At 43.2% G+C, this 22,088-nt stretch overlaps 1 protein-coding gene across 1 annotated transcript in view; it reads left to right on the top strand.

Moving 5' to 3' along the window:
• LOC121715348 (coiled-coil domain-containing protein 60-like) overlaps nt 1-21,782 on the top strand; it is a 46,649-nt gene extending 24,867 nt beyond the window's left edge. The window contains exons 5-13 of the mRNA XM_042100979.1: nt 206-337; nt 4,665-4,769; nt 7,897-7,987; nt 8,398-8,629; nt 12,212-12,305; nt 12,440-12,529; nt 12,967-13,107; nt 17,822-18,011; nt 20,255-21,782. Coding sequence (XP_041956913.1) covers nt 206-337; nt 4,665-4,769; nt 7,897-7,987; nt 8,398-8,629; nt 12,212-12,305; nt 12,440-12,529; nt 12,967-13,107; nt 17,822-18,011; nt 20,255-20,350 — 1,171 coding nt within the window. The 3' untranslated portion in view covers nt 20,351-21,782. The remainder of the gene's footprint in view (nt 1-205; nt 338-4,664; nt 4,770-7,896; nt 7,988-8,397; nt 8,630-12,211; nt 12,306-12,439; nt 12,530-12,966; nt 13,108-17,821; nt 18,012-20,254) is intronic.
• Nucleotides 21,783-22,088: the final 306 nt, after the last annotated feature.

Below are 22,088 nucleotides of genomic sequence, written 5' to 3'. Positions count from 1 at the left end.
TGTCATTTCAATTTAATCCAATACTGGCATTGCTGGGTAAAAACTTGATGCATTGGCTGATGTTGTTTGGACACTGTCTTGTTGGCATTGGACATCAATTTTTATCTGGCAATTGCTTGGCAACACTGCTCAAGAAGGTTTACTCCATGTGTCCTCATCTTAAGAGTAGTAATGAATCATGATGACCATGTGCTCCTCCTCGTAGCCCTGTGTCGTCTGGTCTCAGCTGGCCTCAGTCTCAGACATCCAGCAGAGGGAGATGCAGGACCCAATCAGCACGCCCCTTCACCCCCATACACCGCTCACTCATGGCCCCGCAGCTGCACCAGGTCCCACCGTGAGTCACCAGCCATGTCTGATCTTCTGTTATTACTCCTTACTTATTCTATATACACATATTACTTCATGTTCTATTCTTTTGATCCTTTTATTGTTAAGCTGACGATACATGGGGCAACCTTTTTAGCAATGTTGCTGGGCAACCACATAACGAATTGATTGGACTGGATGATTATGATGATTTGCCTACAGATGACTAAAGTTCTCCAGAAAATAAATTATTGCCAAATATCAATAGGAACATTCCAGAACCACAACAATGAGGAATGTTGCCCAGCAAGAATGCATCATGTATCATAGGCTTTAGTGTTCATTTGTCTGTTTAGGTTTTCTGCTTTTTTTTTTGTTCTGTTCTTCACCAATTGTCCACCAATTGTCCATTGTCATTGACACAGTTCTACACAAAGTTTGACTGTTTTTATTCTCATATTTCTGTTCCTCTCATTATTCCATCAATCTAGTCTCATTATTGACACTATTGCTCATTATACAGTAGCTCAATAGCTATATATTTATGATGATTCTGTTTTCATCATTTTGTATTCTTAGCCCCAGATCTCTGGCTTCTCACACTAACCACACCAAGTTACCGAGTTAGGAGTTAGTCGGTGGCGGCCCTTTTCTCTTTCGTCATGTGTGTTATGGCATCAGACGTCATCGTCGGAAAATGGAGAGGCCACAGACTAAACAACACCTCCTCCCATCCTATCCCATCTTTCTCTCTTTCTCTCTCTTTCTCTCTCTCTGCCTCTCTCTCTCTCTCTCTCTCTATCTCTCGTACGGCCTCGGCAACACAAACCAACACTCAACCACCCACCCCCCTCTCAGGTTTTTTAATTAGTTATCTTCCCCTGAGGGAAAAGCTGTCCTTTAAGGTAGTGCTTTTGGCATGCTCTCTATCTGACATAACCTTTATTTAGTTGTGGAGAGTGCGCCTGGGTTCGGTGGTACGCCTCTCGCCTGCCACTAAGTATGAGGCTCTTGGCTTCGGAGCGAGATCAAGGGCTTTTTCAGCATCCGAGCTTTAATTATATGAGAGAGGTTGTTTATGATTTTTCCTGCATGGTGTCATTAAAATACATTTGATTTTGTTTCGTTTGAGATGAAAATCCTTAATCCCCCTTGCACATCTCTCCATGTTATTTACTATTTAGTCGTGCACTTGTGTCCTTTGTTGCAGAGCTGCCTGCAAAACGTGTGTGTGTGTGTGTGTGTGTGTGCTTTCTCGACCATTCTCATTTTGATTTGACTTTAATTCTTTCACACAAAAAAAGTTTTTACTTTTATATGAGCATCATAGCATCAGATGGGTGTCATTATGGAGATTGCTGCATGAGAGATGGACATTCATGTTTACTGCAGCTCTGTGAGTGCTACAAGGGTGCTTTGATGTACTGAGACTGATTAAGGCGCTCTCATCAAAGCTGTTTTTTTTTTATTGAAGGCTAATGGTAGATGCTTTCGTTTAAAGTTTCTGAAATGAAATATTTTTAAAAAAAATTCGATTTGTGCTTTGTGTCAGTTTTTCTTTAGTTTGGACTCTATGGCCCAGTCTAGAAGAAGAAGAATGTAATTCGCTCTTAATGATTTCCCCTCGTGGGTGAACTCCTCACAGGGCTGTTGAGTGACAAAGTAGGCGTTTAGGATTAAAACAATATTGCATTAAGAGTTTGAGATTGAGATTGGTGCATTTGGCATGGGTCAATGTCTGATCCTTCAAAGACTGGTGGATTTCTAGGCACACCCAGTAGAAATTAGCATCTTTTGTCCTTTTCCCTCCTCAGTTCGAACACTGTATCATTGCTTGGAACACTCGATCACACGTGTGGCTAGCGTCCTAATTTTTAGTCGACTTCCCTTTTTAAGAATCAGTCGCTTAGCAGATGGCTCTTTATTTGGCTGGTTTGTCAGCCAAGTTACTGCCTAGTGAGTGCTTTGCTGTTCTCCTGTGCCCCGAGAAAGGGAGAGAGTGAGAGAGAGAAACAGATAGACCGACAGACCAACAGAGAGAAAGAAGGAGGGAGGGAGGGAGAGAGAGAGAGGGTTTTTTTCGTGTCATAACAGCCCAGACTCTACTGAGCACCTGCACTTGATTACCCTGAAGGCGCTGCCACCGGCCTGATGACACTTTAATGATCTGTGGGCCCTGCCTCGAAGGTGCAGTGTGCAATTCTGATCCACTGCACTTCTTGTCAAATTCAGAAAATTGCTGCTCGCTGTCCTCAAGCTGTCTGTTCTGTGTTTGCGCTCCAAAAAGCTCTTGTGTTCGCTGTATGTGAAAATGGGAAACAAATGGGCTCAAACCGAGCAATATATAGGCTCAGACCAGCCAATCAGTACGACTTCAGGAGCACAGAAGAGAGATTTGATTGGCTTATCACAGACTGCATCTTAAATGGCAGTTGAGCTATAATATTACCTAGAGCTCTTCTGTTCGATTGCGTGCGTTCCTTTCCTGTGCCAGCCAACTAATAGTGTTCCCTCACCACGGCTTTCATTGTACTCATTTTTGTGCTGAGACATGCTGTGAAGTCTCCCTTAGGGTTTTTTGTTAGCAATTGGTGCTATGGATCTAATATTAATTTGATGAGACTTGAAGAGCATTCAATGTCTCATTTTGTTTCATCAACAAAAACATTAACCACCCCCAACCGAACACTCAGCTCTGGTGACACAGAAAATCTGGGACTCTAAACTCCAGGCTGAGTTCCCAGTCATGACCGCTCTGAGATATCACCTGGCAGAGCCTGGCTGGCTCGCCAACAGAGCCACTGATGAAGTGGACATGCGTGTCCGGTAGCAGCGGCTGATTATCATAGGAACGGCCTGACAACCCAGAGAAATGTTAGGAGAGCTGAGGTCTAACAAATGGATGGGCCGTCTCAGAGCCACCTGGTGCCTCTCCTAACATGCTGGTTTCTGTCACCTGAGTAGAGGCTGGTGGTCGAGGCGCCCTGCTTTTTTCCCCTTTTGAATCCCCGTTACTCAGTCACCATTACCGGGGTAATTTTGTTAGATACTGTTTCTTTATGATTGAAGTTCATATTCTTGGTCATTGCGACCTCAGGTCAGGTTGCCCTTGTTGTAGTTAATGGCATTGACCAGTGGATGGAGCTCTCTCTTTCTACTCTTCCTCTCTTTTTTCCCTCCAAGGCTTTTTCATCATTTTTGCTGCAATTTCTCTGCTGCACTACAGTACATAAATGACACTATTGATCTCCTATTCTTTCTCAGATTGCTTTTCCATTTATACTCACCAAATTTCAAATGTGTGTGTGTGTGTGTGTGTGTGTGTGCGCGCACGCGTGTGTGGGTGAGCAGAGGTGAAAGTATAAGGTGGATGTGTTTTCTTTGTTAACTTTAGATTTGAATGTTTTTGTGTACAGCCCAACCATTACATTAAAACACCAATTATGATTAGTTATGATATAATTGCCAAAATTATGATTTTTAGCAATCTTCACATTCACATTCACATAGATCTTATTGATCCATTGATGCCAACTGGTTAAAGGATGGTGTATGGAAAATAATGTTGTATGGCCGTGTTAATATTATCTCAGAGATAAGAAATGTAGAAGATGATTAACCTCTTGTTTTTTTAGGTGACCATTAAATAATACGCACCCATTCTCACATCACACACCTCCTCAAGCCACTTTCAGCTGCCAATTTCGTATAAATTGTTCTGTCTGAATAAACTAGCCTTGCCTGATACAGTACTGATACAGGTTTGTACTAGGTCTGACCATGGCTCGGTTAGATGTTTCTCCTTCCCTTCAAATCACATTGTTTGCAAAGAGTAACTGCCTCTGCCAAAGCTGACAATCAATAAGTGTTTTCTTCTCCTGTCAAACGAGCTGCTTTTGTTGTGTGTAATGCCTCCTCCTGTTCCAGCTCACACGCTGTCTGCGTAATTGCCTGCTTGTTATTTTACTAGCTTCCTCTCCCACAATATATTGAATTCTTTATTAGAATGATAGCCCCCGCAAACGCAGCAGAGAGCAGTCTGAGGCACACAAGTGCAGGATTTGTTTTTGACTTGCCGGCTCTGTATAGGAGTATAGGAGTGCATGTTGTCCATGTTGTTATCTATGATTGGAGGCAGATAGAGAAATTGTGGTAAAATGTATTTGCACGGTGTGTCTTGTATTGCATAGCATAACAAGCCCTTTGTTAATATTTAGTGTGTGTGTGTCTGTGTGTCTCTGTGTGTGTGTCTGTGTGTGTCTCTGTGAATGTGTGTGTGTGTGTGTGTGTGTGTGTGTGTGTGTGTGTGTGTGTGTGTGTGTTTGTGTGTGTGTGTGTGTGTGTGTGTGGTGCAGGGAGTCCGTGTTTCGCCAGCTGTGCTGTCTGAACTGGCTTCTGGAGGCCCTGACGCTGGGGCGCATGGGCCGAGCTGCACCAGTCTCATCCTGCTGGGACCCTAAGTAAGTGGACTCCACTTTACGCTATAGCTCTCTATCGGAGCACAGCCATACTAAATCAGAACCATCGCATGCACTGTAAGGTCTCTTGTGACCTGTACATAATAAGTTAAACATAAACATGTTATAATCACACCAGTACTATTACTATTGACATTAGTATCATAACAGTTGCCATTAGCATCCACAATGATATAGCACGGATATTCATGCTCCTATCATTGGAAATTATCTCATGTCATAAAAACCCAAAACAGCATGTCATATACAAGTGGCATCTTTATGACTATGGTTATTGCATTCTAGAATGATCTAGGATGGAACATCTCAGACAGCAGCAGCCAAGTACAGAATGTGCCAGCTGCTTTGCTACACAGCATAGTGGTCAAGGCCATTAAATGACTGCTAGCAAAAAAAAAAACCTGTGGGTGTTTGCCTCAGTTTCTTAATACAAGTGTGTTTCATCCATAAGACTAAGAAACGCACACAAGAGACAGAGAAGAGGCATTTACATAAGCTATGTCTCAAAAACTACAGTATATACATCAAAGACTGGTATGGTGTGGCCTATGGCAAAGTGGCTGAGATGTAGAAATAACGTTTTAATGGTGCTCTTGTCTGGCTGGTTTCGTTGTAAAACAGTGGGCGTTCTCTCGGTAGCTTTGGATTTCATTATCCCACCCACAAAAAAAATGTCAACATTTCTACAGGTCTTGTCCAGATGTGTTTCCTCATGACAAATTGGCGATGTCAGGTGTGGCCCTATGAGACTAGGAGCCCAGAAGAACATTCACAAAATGGGTTCATGGAATTAACAACAGTACAGAAAAAAGACAGAAAACAGAAATGAATTCTGCGTTTTAGAAAGCCAAGAGAGACTCAATGTGATCCCGAGATGACGTGTGATTAACGACACCCCGGAGAAACCGTCTGACGGATGATGTGGAGATCAGTGGAAGACTGGAAGGAGCCTGGGGCTGACAGGTGGTGGAGGATGGATTTGGAGGAGGTGGTGAGGAGGGGACAGGAGGAGGGATGGAGGGATAGAGGACACCCCCTGAAGGGAGAGACAGCAGATATCTCCTCCCACTGCCAAACGTCGCCGCAGGTCTCCTTCCTGAAATATAGTCCAGGGACACACAGAACATATGACACCGTCTTACAAAAGCAGATAAGCTTTGTCCACCTGGCACATCTCCTAAGCCTGTTTATCTGAGAGTGATCATATTTTATGATTATTAAAGGCACAGTCCATAATTCTGTAGAAAGATTGTTGATATTTGAATTCAACACCCAATCAAATGCCCCCCTTCATTAGTGCTTAAACAACGTTTATTGGCTTAAATGCTGTGTATGTCAAAACCACTCTCTTTCCCACTCAAGCCAGGGCTGTGCACAAGTGGTTGTGTGTGGACAACAATTGATAAAACAAAATGTATTGGATTATGTGAATTCCACCCTTATAGTGTGATCTATGAATGTAAAACTGGAATAAAGGTGTGTGCGTGTGTGTGTGTGTGTGTGTCTGCGTGTGTGTGTGTGTTTGTGTGCGCCCAGCAGTATGACCTCTCTGTCCAAGAGAAATAACCTTGTATGCGTTGCTGTACTGTGTGAAAGTGTAATGTGGGGGCAATGCTAAAGCTGTTTGTGTGTGTGTCCAGCAGTATGACCTCTCTGTCTGAGAGTAATCACCTTGTATACTTAAAGGTATTGTGGCCCTATAATGTGGAGCAGCGATAAAGCTTTCTCTCTCTCTGTGTGTGTGTGCGTGTGTGTGTGTGTGTGTGTGTGTGTGTGTGTGTGTGTGTGTGTGTGTGTGTGTGTGTGTGTGTGTGTGTGCGTGCGTGTGTGTGTGTGAGATAAAGTTGCCCAGCAGTGAATAGCTGTAATGGCAGTAAGGGAAAGAGCTTTTACGGGTCAGAGACAAAGCAGAAGGAAATGTGTGTGTGTGTGTGTGTGTGTGTGTGTGTGTGTGTGTGTGTGTGTGTGTGTGGGGGGGGGGGGGTGGGGGGGGTATTGGGGTGGTGGTAACTTTATGAGGTGTGCTGTGCTGTGCTCTGAGAGAGGGAGAGAGAAAAGAACAAGGAGATGAATAAAAAAGGGAGGAAGATGAATTTAGAAGGTTTATAAAAGGTGAAGTGTTTTAGTCATGGTGACAAAGGGAGAGAGACAGGGGCAGAGAGTGAATGACAGATTGAAAAAGTGAGAGAACAAGAGAAGCAGAAGGAAAGAATGAGAGAGGAGGGGGAGAATGCAAGAGAAAGAATGAGAGGGAGAAAGCATAAAAAAGAGAATTGGACAAAGAGGATAATAGCATGTGATTAGAGGGGTGCAATGAGCGAGTGAGAGGAAGGAAAAGAGAAATGGAGAGAAAGATGAAATGAGAGAGTGAGAGAGAGGAGAAACAGAGTGGGAGAGAGAGAGTGACAGGAAGAGAGAATAAGAGAAAGAGAGAGGGAGATAAATGTAGAATGAGGGAGGAGAAAGAGAGTGACAGAGAGAATAGGGGAAAGATAAAGAAGCAGAAGGGAGAGAGATAGAATAAGAGAGTAAGAAAGAGAGAGAGAGAGAATGAGGGAGAGCTCTGTATGCAGCCTTCAGGGGCCCCGTCAGTCCACAATCCAATTTCCAATAAAGTTGAGCTTTATGGGGCAAATGATACAGGGGAGCCGCTCACAGATATTACACAGCGATGAAACTTTATCAGGGCCGCCTGCAGCGCTGAGGGCCTGGGATGGCCAGGGTGTGTGTGTGTGTGTGTGTGTGTATATGTGGATGTGTGTGGGGGGGGGGGGCATATGTATGTGTGTGTGTGAGGGGGGTGTCTGCCTGAGTGTGAATGTGTGTGTGTGTGTGTGTGTGCATGTGTGAGTGAGGGCTGGGAAAAGTAGTCTGCCCTGGTTTTTCACTTCTCTATTTTTTCCTGCTTTGTCCAGAAGGACTGGTGATGAGAGAGTTGAGTGAGTGTGAGGCCGGGTGTGGTGGTGCTCAGGGGTGTAACGCTTATGTCATTGTCCCTCTGCCTCTCTGTGTGGTCCTCTCTGTGGTGTAATCATGTATAAAAGTGTGAAACCTCTATATGTCTTTCTCTCTCTCCCTCCCTCTGTTTTCATCCCTCTCTCTCTGGTAGGGATCCAGGGGAAAGTAAGGCTGCCATCAAGGCCCTGACCAAGGAGAAAGCCATCCAGGCCAAGTGGGAGCAGTTCATCAGTGTGCCAAAGGTGCTGTGGCAGACTCCAGGCCTCGGCCCAGCACTTTGGACCAGAGATGACTGTCTCTTCTATTGCATAGAAGCTTCCAGCTTCTCTCTCTCTCTCTCTCTCTCTCTCTCTCTCTCTCTCTCTCTCTCTCTCTCTCTTTATATATATACCATTATACCACAACCATTTGATAGATAGATAGATAGATAGATAGATAGATAGATAGATAGATAGATAGATAGATAGATAGATAGAGTATAGGAATCAAGATTCACTTACAACCAGCCTCCTTTGTGGCAAGATTTCAGTGTTCTTAAACAGTCATGGTAGTCGTAGTAGTAGTAGTAGTAGTATTTGTTTGAATTGACCATTTCTCTCTCTCTCTCTCTCTCTCTCTCTCTCTCTCTCTCTCTCCATCCCTCCAACCTCAGACTCCATGCAGGCTCCCCAGCAGGCCATCTCGCGCCTCCTCTGGCTGCTCTTACCTGCAGAAAGCGCCCAGCCAGAGTCGGGCCTCCTCCTCCCTGGCCATCACTCCCACCCTGGGCAGCCTGACGTGTCTGGCCCCTGGGGCGGATGGGGCAGGAGGATTTGCAGTGACCAGTGAGGAGACAGACCAGCAGAGTGTTGCAGGGTCCGACGCCGAACCCCCAGTCTCAGAGTGTGAGTGTTTCCTCCTCTTCCTCTGATCTCAGGCGCTCCACTCCTCTATCCTCCTCTCTTTCTTTGGAGATGTTGTTTCCTTTCTTTATTTCTGTCTTTCTTTATTTCATGGCTTCTCTCTGCACTCCAAACGAAGAGCGTGTAAGATCACTGGAAACACAAGGCCATTTTTTGAAGGCCATCTTGTATGACATACTAACTGTGTTAGTGATGGGTCTTTGTGTGGATGTGTGTGTGCAGGTGTCAGTAGCCTGGTGTCACATACACATACACATACATATACATATACATACACACACACACACACACACACACACACAAACACACACACACACACATACATACACACACACACACACACACACACACACACACACACACACACACACACACACAGAGTTCCAGGCAGGTGAAGTGTGAAATGAGGCCTTCTTGTCCGCTATCAGCCTTGACTGCGTCACCAAGTAGAACCTCAGTGACACAGCCAGTTGTCATAGGAACAACACTGGATGGCATTGTGTTTCTCAACCTGAACTGATGTTCGTCTCCAGGAAAAAAAAATCAATTCAGCCCTGTCTTTTTGATAAAGAGCCCTTCTCCATAGGGCGACACATAAAGATAAAGTGTGGCTTGGCATGTATACTGTGTGTGTGTGTGTGTGTGTGTGTGTGTGTATGTGTGTGTGTGTGTGTGCTTGAACACATGAGAACCTTTGTGTTCATGTCTGTATGTGCTTTCACACATGAGCTGCATGCGAGTGTGTGTGAACATGTTGTGTGCTTGCTTGTGCGCATGAGCACCTTTGTGCATGTATGTTTGTGTGTCTTTGTCTGTGTGTGTACTTTTGTATTTGTGTGCTTGTGCACACATGAGCAGTTACGTTTGTGTGTGTGTGTGTGTGTGTGTGTGCACGTACGTGTATGTGTGTGTGTGTGTGTTTGTGTATGTGTGTGTGGTAATGGAGGAAAAAAAGAAGCTCTCTCCATCACAGACAGTGTGTGCCCTTGGCTTTCTCACCCCCCACCAGTGTTCCGTAATGGAAAAACAACACAACTGCCCCCACCTCTGAGAGGGTCAGGCAAAGGCCACTCTCTGACTAGACACAGATGTCCTGTGGACCCGGGAAGCCGTCCGCTTCTCGCCTGAGCAGAATTACTCATATGATCCTCTGAAATCATCACTGATGTGATCACACAGTGGAGAGGACTTTAATTATGAGAGATTGGCCAGATGTTGAGAGAAGGGGGGATATATGCTAGTGGGTCTTAGGACATCCATCTTGGATGTTTTTTTGCAGGCACAGGGTGGAATCAGCTTCAAAACAGTCAAGCCTTTAAATGAGTAGTCATCAGTTCTATTGAAAGAGGTTGTTGAAATACCTTGTGTACAGAGGTGTAGTCTAGTTAGCCGTAGTATACTGTAATGTAGTCTTGTAAGCTGTAGTGGGTATACTGTGATCAACCCCAAATGTTAATACGTATCCTTGCCTATTTTTAGTGGGTATACTGAGATGGTGATGCTTTTTAAGTGGGTATACTGCGTAGTCCTGTGCATCACATAGACTACACCATTGCTTGCTTATGTGCTCCTGAAACAAGGTGTTCACAGAGGATGTATGGCTCTGTCCAAGACACCCTGTGTCCCATTCACAGAGGCAGGACTGGGCATTAATACCAGAGTGTTTTTTTCCAGCTAGACCTAGGGCTAGAATTTGCCAAAGTGTATGGATTATAATCATGGTTGGAAAAAACTTCTGTAGTTTAGAAAGAGCCCTGTGGCTCAAAATGTTACTGGCTAATAAAATTATTTGACGGTTTGGACCCCTTCCCTTTTTCAACGTTTTTACTGGTCTTTGATGCAGCACCAATTGAAGTGGTCAGTGTGGTGTGCAGTAGCTTTTTAAAAATTGTTTATATATGTATATATGTATGTATGTGTATATATATATGCTGTTTTTATAATCAAGGACTGCACCTTTTAACTCTCACTCTCTGATCCTCAGTCTCTGGTGAACAGCTGTTGTACGGACTATGACGTGAAATACGGGTAAAATTTTGATTTTTGCTTCCTGAAATAAGGAGCAGATAAATGTAACAAGAAGCCTTTGATGGGAAAGAGATGGAGAGGATATCATTATTTTCACAGGAGCTCAGCTAATGAGATTTATCCACAGAGGAATGCTGCTCTGGCACATGTGAATAGATATTAAATCCTAACTATTGAAGATGGGAGATCATGGTGGAGTATATTCATTAATCATTGTACAAACTAATTGGGTTCTTTTTTTTCATTTTCCCATATGAGTTTTCTAATCCTATACCTTGTGCTTGTGTGCCAAAATGAACAGTTCTGCTATTCATCTATCTTTGAATATGTAATTGTATTGTATATGTTGTACTGACATTTTCATTGCGTGCTCCTATGTGGACACTATATGTTCAGTGTCTAAAATTGAATCTTATCACGTAAACATAGGAAAATTGCATAGGATGTTCTCAGCTGTAAATATGGTTTTGGCCACTAGAGGGAGCAATGGCCTTATTTTTCACACAAGCACCATCAGTGCTCTGAATACACTCCTGGCTGTTTTCCCTGTGTGCCATTGTATGTGCAGAACAATCTATGAGTAAAACAATCTAATGAAATATTCGATATACCTGAAATTTCAAGAAAGCACCATCATTTTACTGAGATTAATTATTCACTGAAGTTCACTGGTCTGTCCTCCCCAGTCCAGTATCGTTTTGGGCATATAATCCAGTTAGAATCCAGAGAAACGGCCTCACACACACTGACTGGTCCTCGGACAATAGCAGCTCTTCTTGTCATGTGAGATGGAGGTGTTGTTAAAGCACTGAGACTGCTCCACCCCACGCACGACAGTCACAGAGACATGCTGTGCTCCAGCTGTGCTATTCTGAACTAACTAAAGAATAAGGTGTGTCATTTCTGTTACTGTGTTGACTGCTTTGTGTTCATATAGACCGTTTTATGTTAAACACACCTCGCCTTACCAGTTTACCTTGCCTTGCCACTTTGGACTGTGTATGTGATGTGCACAGTGATTTACCGGTTACCCCTCTCTGAGGTTTACATACAGAGTGAGACCTTGCGCTCTAGCCAGCCTGTGGAACTCCTTGGCAGAGAAGTGGGCTTTATACTGCAGGCCAACATGGCTGACACTCCTACCCTAATTAGTCAGCCTCACAAGACAATGGTGCTAACACAAACTGCCTGCAGGGTAGGCAAAAGCCATTAGTCATTAGTGATGCAGCGGATGGGCTGCTAGCTTTGTTGGTTGTGCAAGGTAGGTGCTATTAGATGGAAATGTGCATCTGCCCTGAACTGTATAATCATTATAATATTAACAAAAATAACAATAATACATATAAATAATAATGATAATAACAATACATTATTATTTAATTTATTTAACTATTATTTATATATTCAATATAAGATATAATTGCTTCACAAGGGCAGTGAAATAAAGCAAATAAGTCATACATAAGTCATACAATCATTGGAAACCAGATTAAACAATTAGGTATATAAGGTGTCTAATTGTTATGTCATCTGTAGACCTGCAGAAGCTTCTGGAAGAGGTTTACCAGAGTGTTGCCAAAGATCTCTATGGCCCGGGGACAAAGACTGTTGGAGACTTTGTTTGGAAAAGGTGATGGGAAGTGCAGGAAACTGAACGGAATGCTTTACGTTGCTAAAGCGGGTGACTGTGTCTTGTTCATTTTTCATTATTGTTCTTCTTTGTTTAGTTGCCAATGTCATAATTGATCTTCTTTCATCATACAGCAAACTAAAATCAGCGTCTGCAAACAATATCACCTCTGGTAGACAAGATCCTACTGTGGGGTTCAAGAGGGAGACTCCACGACCAAAGAGGTGTGTCTCGCATACGCACACACACATTATACACACACACACACACACACACACACACACACACACACACACACATATATATTGTACACACAAACACACACTATACATACACACACATATACACATTATACACACACATATACACACACTCTATACACACACACATACATTCATTGACACCAGCAATGACTGAGGAATAATTGGATGTGCAACTCCTTCATTGTTCCCAGTATTGATTGCAGCATTGTGCACATTACTGAACAGTATTCTTTTCAACCCCTCTCTGTATTTCCCTCCTGACCTGCGGCCTCTTTTATGATGCCGTGTTCCGTTCCTCATGTGATCCACTCATGTATTACAAAGGTCACTCATGTAATTCCTGACCGCACCTTTACTTCCTTGTTTATGGGATATGTCTTCCTGGTTTGTGCTGACAGTTGCCCCGCCGGACAGCTCTCGGCCACCACGCGGTTTATCAACAGGAAATCCTCCAGGTTGGACGAGCTGAGGACTTCCTTTGAGGAGCGTGCAGAGGAGCTGGCCCAGACTTTCAGCGACTGTCTGGAGGCCAAGTCCAAGTGAGTCGAGTCAAGTTAAGTTGATTTGTATCGCACAATTCTTATGTCAGGCACAGACTCAATGTGCTTCAACAATAAGGAACACAAGTACATGAGAAACACAGGACATGACCAAATAAGATAAATATATAAGATAAGAAGGATAAGAAGTATAAATAAAATGAATAAAATATATAAGACAAATAAATACAAACAAATAACATCCTTTATAAACATATGTAAGTGGAGGTCTATGTTATTATTGTTTTATATAGTGGGTAAAGGGCAATTCCATGGAAAATTATGTTTTTTGTAACATCCATAACGGCAATAAAATGTGATGGTATGGTATGATGTGAATGATTACAAGAAATTTGAGCATTTGCTATTTTTGGCTGAAGAATGTACATGAGAAAAAATGCACAAACAATTAATGTTATCATTCACATCATACAAATGCCAAGGCATTTCACTGGCGTTATAGATGTGACAAAAAGTCAATTTTCCATGGAATTGCCCTGAAATAAATAAATAAGTACAAGTGAGTGAGTGTCTGTGGTGGCGAGAGCCACAGGAAGTCTGTGACACCGCTCTGGTGTGAAATGACACAGCCACAGTGCCACTGCAGGGTGGCTTAACATGAGTTGGAGAGTGAGAATTATCACGCTGCGTTCCTAACGGCCTCTCCCAGGGCCAGCCAATGACACGTGTGTCCTCAACAGCCCTCAAATTTGCACCAAACGAGCAGAGGTGTTGTCCCTTTCTGGCACTTTTATTGATTTGGATGCTCTGTTCAAGTATGTGTTAGCAATGCTGTGGAATTTCATGGAGGAAGGATGTGTTCACAAGTGTGAATGAGACTGGACTTAAAATATACAACATGAAGGTGGGGCTTCTCCCTCTGTGTTACATCTACATCACTGGAAATAACAGTGGGGTTCTCTCACTCTCTCTCTCTCTCTCTTTCTCTCTCTCCCTCCCTCTCTCTCTTGCTCTCCCTCTCTCTCTCTCTGGGCTCTATCTTGCGTCCCAGCGCAACTTTGTATACTCACGCTTTTCTCTTTCCTATTTTGCAGTCAGCGCATATTGGAATTTTCCCTCCACGGGTACATGCCTGTAAATTAGGGAATTCGATTGCGCCCACGGGGGCGGTTCAGCGAAAAGACGCATGCGTGTTCCAGCGCAAACGTTCACTGTTGCTATGTTGCAGTTTCAGAAAACAATTCCGCCACAGACCAGGAACTCCCTGGTCTAAAGTCTGTGGCGGAAATTCGGATGCTATTTTAAGGGCGCATGAATGACCACAGGCCTGCATTAATGAATGCGTTGCACACCAATCTACAGACACCCCCGTGCACAGACGGAAACATTCAAAGCCTTGATAATATTTGTCCATTTCCCGGTTTTGTTCGTGCATTGGTGACCTAAACATTTAGTAGCTGTACAACATCTACATGCAATATCTTTACAACAACAACGCCTAATTACAACCTATTAATTTGGATAACTTTATACAACCCTATAAAGGCTAAAGTTACCTTTTAGTTTTGTTCCAATTTACTGTTGTGTATGGCTTTAAACATCGCGTGCGCTTTAACATCAACCTAAGCATTATTCCAGCTGCGCTAAGGTTTTAAGCACCATAATTTTGCCTACCTTGTTGTAGCCCATCTGAAATAACTCCAAGCTTTGCTATGTTCCCTCCATCCTTTCGTTATTTTCAAAAAACGTTTTATATCCATGATGGCCTTGAAGTCTTGAGTTAGTGAATTAGCTTAAATCAGCTTTTTATGTGCTGTTAACCAGCAACCATAGATAGTACAAGAAAGCCGCAAGTAGCCTTGGCTACAATTTCTGTAGTTGCTGCATCCATTCATTTTTATTCTCTCTCCTGCTCAAACAAAAGTTGTGCGTGCATTAAGTTGATGATAACGTGTTTACAAACTCTACTTTACAGAAAATATTGTAAATAGCCTACTGTCATGCAGTTAATGGGATACTGTGCAGAGTTGAAAGTTAGGTCAACTTGTAAACTGTTGAGTTGCCTGATGGTAAGGAGCCATGCTTGGCCGCCTGTGATGCGCAACGCACACTTCGCTCATCTCTACAACGTAGTTCCCATTTTTACATAATTTCAAAGAAAAATATTACCACTCAGTGTGAAATCAGTGTGGTGTCCATTAAGATGTGAAAAAATAGGCATAAATCTAGCGTACACATTTTCATGAATCATGGATGCGTTGATGACATAAATTAGGAAATATTAGAGGACTTAAAAAGACGTGATGTTGAATTGCATGCGATGCCATTTAACCCAAATGCCCCAGCGGCAGCACGGGAGAGAAGAGATTAACTGACAGAAGATATGCATTGTCTATAGAGAGGTAATGTTAGATTACATTGTACATTGCAAAAATATCACCATGCATTCATAACCTCGTGATTCAGTGAGAGTGATCCCAAAACATCGGAAAGTATGTCTTTGTGACAATTCTGTATTACATTTGGTCAAGAGGAAAAATCAATAGCTAACTGTTCCCAACTGAACAGTGATTATAGCGCTGTGTGAACGCTCCTGGCTGCGCCTGGCAAATATGCCACCATAATAGCAATCAGATATGGAACAAGCGTGCCTGTTGTTAAAGGGAATGTGAGATGACGCTCTGATTGGTTTATTGCATGTTACGCCCAAACCACACCCATGGTTAATGTAGCTACTTCAGAGCACCCCATTTTAGATTTGCGTTGGGCGCAACAGTCAATTATATAAAATAGCATCAGCGTCCAAGATCCGCCCACAAAGTGACTTGCAGAGCCCTCTCTCTCTCTCTCTTCCACGTGCACTAACTATGTTTTTATGTATCATTTGATCTCATACTCTCTCCCTCTCTCTCTTCCACGTGCACTATCGTAACACCCCCAATTATCACCACTTTTGTTCGGAAATTCTAAAACAACGATGTTTTTTAACACTTCAAAATGTCGCCTATTTACGCAGTTTCAACGGCACATGAATGGTTAGACCGAGAATTCTCGTCATGAAATTAAAATTCCACTGGAGCTCCAAGCGGATGTGTACACGCAGCCTTACAACACTGTTTACAGCTCTTCAAGTCACGGTAAAATGTCATTTTTGGTACATAGCTAATTAAGATACACCTATGGCGTGGGTGCTTGCGTTTCTTTAGGAGTCCGCCGTCTTGGTTTGTATAGAAATGGATATTAAATGACACATACTCGCAAGACGCAGAAATACGGGACCGACGGTAATAGGGGGAGTTCCGATAACTATGTTTTTATGTATAATTTGATCTCGTTCTCTCTCTCTCTCTCTCTCTCTCTCTCTCTCTCTCTCTCTCTCTCTTCTACGTGCACTATGTTTTTATGTATCATTTGATCTCCCCCCCCCTCCCCGCCCCCACCACCACCACCACCACCCCCTCCTCCATCCAGAAAGCGCTGGGATTCAGGGCTTCAGCGTTTGCAAGCACTCTGTAAGAGGATGTCCTCTTTGGGTGGCGACATCCATCACCACATTTCCCTGAGCAAACATGAGGTGGATCCAGACAAACCCTATAGCACTCAGTGGTGTGTATCCTCAGTCAAACCCTATAGCACTCAGTGGTGTGTATCCTCAGTCAAACCCTGTGTGTATATGTGCACACTGAAACGTCCCACATACTCGACGCACCCGACCAGTAGCGCGACAATGTGACGTCACAGAAGCGCCGTAACCATTTATACTTGCGCGTGGTGGTCGCAACACTAGTTGCAATATTTTCCTGAACAGAGGTGTCGCTGTTGTGAAAAGATTAACATTAACTACTTACACAGCAGAAGAAGCTGCAGTAAGGAACACCCGAACACCAGTAGCTAGCCTCTGTGATGGTACTTCAGACTTTGGTTGCTACTATTCACAACTACCATCATCATTATCATGTAGTTTCCAAGGTGTGTGCACAGGTAGATAGATAGATAGATAGATGGATATATAGATAGGTACTTTAGTCATCCCGAGGGAAATTTTAATAATTTAAACAGTTTAGTTAGCTAGCTAGCTAGCTAGCAGCTGGCTGAGTTTGTGTAATTTCCTGAAGTGGAAAGAGATTTTGTTCAGGCCTTAATAGATATCCTTTGTTTGAAAATAAATCGTTTCTATTCTTTCCTCTTAATTCCATGTGTTGCAACTCTCACTGGTAACTTTGTTAACTTATCCAGCAAACTATTAAAAATTCACGACTGTAACAAAACACTGCAACTCGCTTGCCCTCGAACTAGTCCATCTTCCTGTTTCCGCCTTGTCGCGCTCGTCTGAAAAAAAATGAGTGGTGCGCTACCTCGCGCTACACGGCCAAAACCCTGGCGCGCCAGAGAGATCTACGTCATTTTGACGTCACATTGTCGCGCTACCGGTCGGGTGCGTCAGGTATGTAGAAGCCTTGACACTGTGTGTATATGTGCACACTGACACTAGACTAACATTCTTTGTATCACTAACTGTGGGCTCTGTGTCTGTTAACTCCTTGTAGATAAGACAGATGCAACAACGGATTATGTCTATGGCACTTTATTTTAAACTTTATTGCAGTGGGTCATTCTGTGTTTGAAAAAGAAATAATACATAATAGAATAAATAATTCTGCAAAATGTCTTCCAAATGGAAGAGAGACAAAGGTTGATCATTTGTTCTTCCCCTCACATCTTGCTCAATTTGCCACTTCCTGCTCACTCACAGGCTGCTGGTGCTGTTGCGTAATCTCGCTGCGGCGGCCGAGCGAAACAGGAAGTTGGCGCGGGTGCTAGAGAAGCTGCAGCGCTTTGCCGATGAGCGCCGTCTCAGGGTGCGTCCCCAGGTCTTCCTCAAAGTCTTGGGCACCCTGCAGCCGTGGGAGCTGTGCCTCCCGGACCTGTGTGTGGCCATAGAGGTACCAGCCATAACCAGTTCACATATACATTTACAGTTATTCAAGCATTCCCACTTCTGACACTATATGTAGCGAATGGAGAGAGCAGTCACCCCACAGGTACCAGCCATAATTCACATACACTTTTACATGTATTCATTTAGCCAATGTTTTTATCCAAAGTGATTCACTGGTGAGTATTAACATTGCAGCTGCAAAGCAATAGGAGACCCTAGTAGAGTAAACAATGACTACTGTCTTTAAAAACAACAAGATAGCCAACAGCTACTACACCTTTACAGTTTTTCTTGATTGCTTAAATGCTTCTGTCAACTCTGACATCACTTTCACATTTTCAAACACACAGGCCTAATCACTGACCAAAATGACACATCGGCCCTGACTCTTACAAAACATTTAAAACATGCAATAAGCAACAAAAGTGTACACATCCAATCAATAACTGCACTATTGGACATCAAAATCCAAATCATAGTCTTTAATACGGACAGGATTTGTTAATACTTATAGTAGTAAAAAGGCAAACAAGCATATCACAGCAAGCATCAATTGTATTCTTTCTTCCCAAGATGTAACTGTCATTGACATTAAAGGAGAATTCCGGTGTGATATTGACCTAAAGTGTATTGAAACATGATACCGAGTGTGAACGTATGTCTCATAGCCCATCTCGACTTGTCCCCTGCACTCCAAAATCTGGCGCTAGTTAGCCGATGCTACCAACAACTTTTTCAGTAGTGGTGCTTCGGCATCGGGCTAGCCATGCAAATAAATCACTGTTTTACACCCATTTACGAGGCTCAATGTATCTCCACACTTCATTGGTAGACTTCCTAGGGCCCTGACATTTAAAACGAGACATTGAGAACTTTGAAAAAGCACTGGTAGTTTACTTACAAGACGATTTATACAGACAGTATCTTCACGAAGTTTAACGTTTGCAGCCATCTTGAATTTAGTCACGATAAGTCGAGCAACGAGTAAGAATGAACAGGTATGATAAGGGATCAGATTCCAAAAATAATTCAGTGGAAATGCATGGATTCCAGTTTCTTCCAGTAGCAGCAACTCTAATCCATGCATTTCCACTGAATTATTTTTGGAATCTGATCCCTTATCATAGCTGTTAATTCTTACTCGTTGCTCGACTTATCGTGACTAAATTCAAGATGGCTGCAAACGCTAAACTTCGTGAAGATACTGTCTGTATAAATCGTCTTGTAAGTAAACTACCAGTGCTTTTTCAAAGTTCTCAATGTCTCGTTTTAAATGTCAGGGCCCTCGGAAGTCTACCAATGAAGTGTGGAGATACATTGAGCCTTGTAAATGGGTGTAAAACAGTGATTTATTTGCATGGCTAGCCCGATGCCGAAGCACCACTATTGAAAAAGATGTTGGTAGCATCGGCTAACTAGCGCCAGATTTTGGAGTGCAGGGGACAAGCCGAGATGGGCTATGAGACATACGTTCACACTCGGTATCATGTTTCGATACACTTTAGGTCAATATCACACCGGAATTCTCCTTTAACTGAAGTAGGCACCTAGACATACAGTACATTACAATCCAGCAGTACTTACTGTAATCACAATGGGACAGTTTGATGTTGACCTGTCGTAAACATAGACTGTAGAACTATATATACAGTCTATGGTCGTAAAAGCCACAAAAGATGTGGATGGACAAGTATGCAAAGCTTCCTTTACAGTTGTGTGATTAAAGATCCTAGCCTGACACACATGCATTTACATTAATTATGTATGTTTAAGCAAAGTGACTTAGAGTAGCTCATTTTTAAGTGTGTGTGCTTCCCGCAGAACAATTCTATGAATGTATTGTGTTAGCATCCTGCTCAAAACTATTATAGATCATAATAGAACATGTATATTCTCATTATTTGTGTTAAAATATATTACATGGCATTCATTTGTGCAGTCCACATATCCACATGTAGTGATATAGATTTAATGAATTAGTGTAACTGCCCAGCTCTGAGGAGATGAGAGGAGGGGAGAGAAGATGGTAGGATACGAGGGGGGGGGGGACGTCCTCTTTGACCCCATCTCCTCCTACCCTACCCTCTCATTTGTGCCCAGGCGTGTCCAGACATCACAGGCCCCAAGCATCTGATCTGAGCCAAGACAGGAAATGGGCTTGGTGTGTGTGTGTGTGTGTGTGTGTGTGTGTGTGTGTGTGTGTGGTGAAGGAGTGACAGTGATTGTGGGGTGCCTGTCTCTCTCCAGGTGGTGCGGGAGCATGCGGTGAAGATGAGCAGGGAGGACTACGACGCCTGGCTACTCAGAAGGACATGGGCCCCGGGAGGCCAAGAGCACAGCTAATATCTCATGATCACACACACACACACTCACTCACTCACTCACTCACTCACACACACACACACACACACACAAACATACAAGGTACATACATACACCCACCCACAAAGTATATAGACACATACAAATGCACACATGCACACAAATGGATAGATATAACAGATAGAGCCTTCCATCTGTGAAAACTTTGTCTGTTGCACATGAAAGCTTACAATACGATACGGACAAAACAAATCAACGTCTGAAATGGACGGATCCATTTCCGTACAAACAAACAGGAAACTTAAATGAGGCACACACACACCCTGATTTGACATTGCAGGGCTTGTTGGGCCTATTGTGTGTCTCCCAGGTGCTATTGTGTGTGTCTGAGTGCTTTTGACACACAGGTATCTCTCCCCTTGACTAAGTTACTGAGAAACAGGTGTCCCCGCCCTAACTGTATTCTCTGGAAGAGACCTGGACCTGTTCTGGTCCCAGAACTGATCCTAGGTCAGCATATCTATCCAACATAGAATTACTACAGCACCAGGGACATTATATAGACAAATTAACAAAAGTTACATTTCTCAAATTTAAACTGAACCTTAAAATGAAACATATTCCCTGGGGATATCCACAGGCAGGCAGGAGGTAGATATTCAGCTGGATTAGTTTGCATGACAAGCTTTGAGGATCATCCTCTGACCTCTCCTTCGGCCACATTTATTTTCACTACACTGAAAACTCTACTCTGTCTGTTGCTAGGCAGATTACACAGCAGCAGACTTGAACATTGAAACTGTTGAAACTCAGTCATACAGACATTGATAAAGAACTAGTTGTGATGTTGAATCTGTTTCGTGATGGAGACGTATTTAATCACACCAAAGACTATTGTAGTCACTAGTGATGGAAAGGAAAATATGCAGCCTATGGTATGACGCAATCATGCCCACACAATGCATTTGTATTGTGTTTTTAAAACAGTCCAAAACGTTTCGCATGTCTAGATCAGACTGCAAAATAGGGGTCATTAGCAGTGTACGCACATGTGCACCTTTGTCTGCGTTTTGTTTTCATCATCACACTTGGGCTGCCTCAGCAGATTTGGACTTTCTTGCAGCACTAGCTAGTAGGTGTCTTATCCCCAATGATAAGCCATCCTGGAGACGGGAGAGACGGGAGAGACGGGGGAGGGGGTGGGGCGGGGGCTGCAGACTTCTGGAACCGTTGGGGTCAAAAGGCGGCCTGATACCCAGCCTGGATAAGTCGTTTAACCTGATGATGGGGGTGGCGGTGGAAAACAAAGGGGTTCCGGGTGGTTCTGCTGGGTGGAGTCTATAAATACCTTGAATTCCTCTTTGTCTCTGGCAGAAGCTTGTGTGAAATGTCTCAGATCCCTGTCCTAAAATTCAATTTGTTTAGGGTAAGAAAAATAAATAGATCAAAACTTGGATGTTTCACCTTGATGTTTCCAGAAGTAGCAGATTAGCTTGGGCCGAGTTGTTTCTGGCTGTCAGCTCAGCCAGGGTGCTGGAAAAAGTCCACGTTGTCCTTGTTCTTTTGCTGCTGGCAGTATCAACTCACATTGCCCTCCTACGGAAAATTCAATATTTGCTCTTCAATTACCGGCAGGCCACTACATCCCGCGGAGTTGTGAAAGTGGACTTGGCCTTGCAGGACATAAAGTTTGTGCTGTTTGTTCTCTTGTGTGATTTTGAAATTAAATCAAATCAAATCAAATGTCATTTTTCGGCAA

Source organism: Alosa sapidissima, chromosome 8 (assembly GCF_018492685.1).
Source record: "Alosa sapidissima isolate fAloSap1 chromosome 8, fAloSap1.pri, whole genome shotgun sequence".
NCBI lineage: Eukaryota > Metazoa > Chordata > Actinopteri > Clupeiformes > Clupeidae > Alosa > Alosa sapidissima.
Note: the sequence above shows the minus strand (reverse complement) of the source record. Positions and strands in the feature narration are given on the sequence as shown.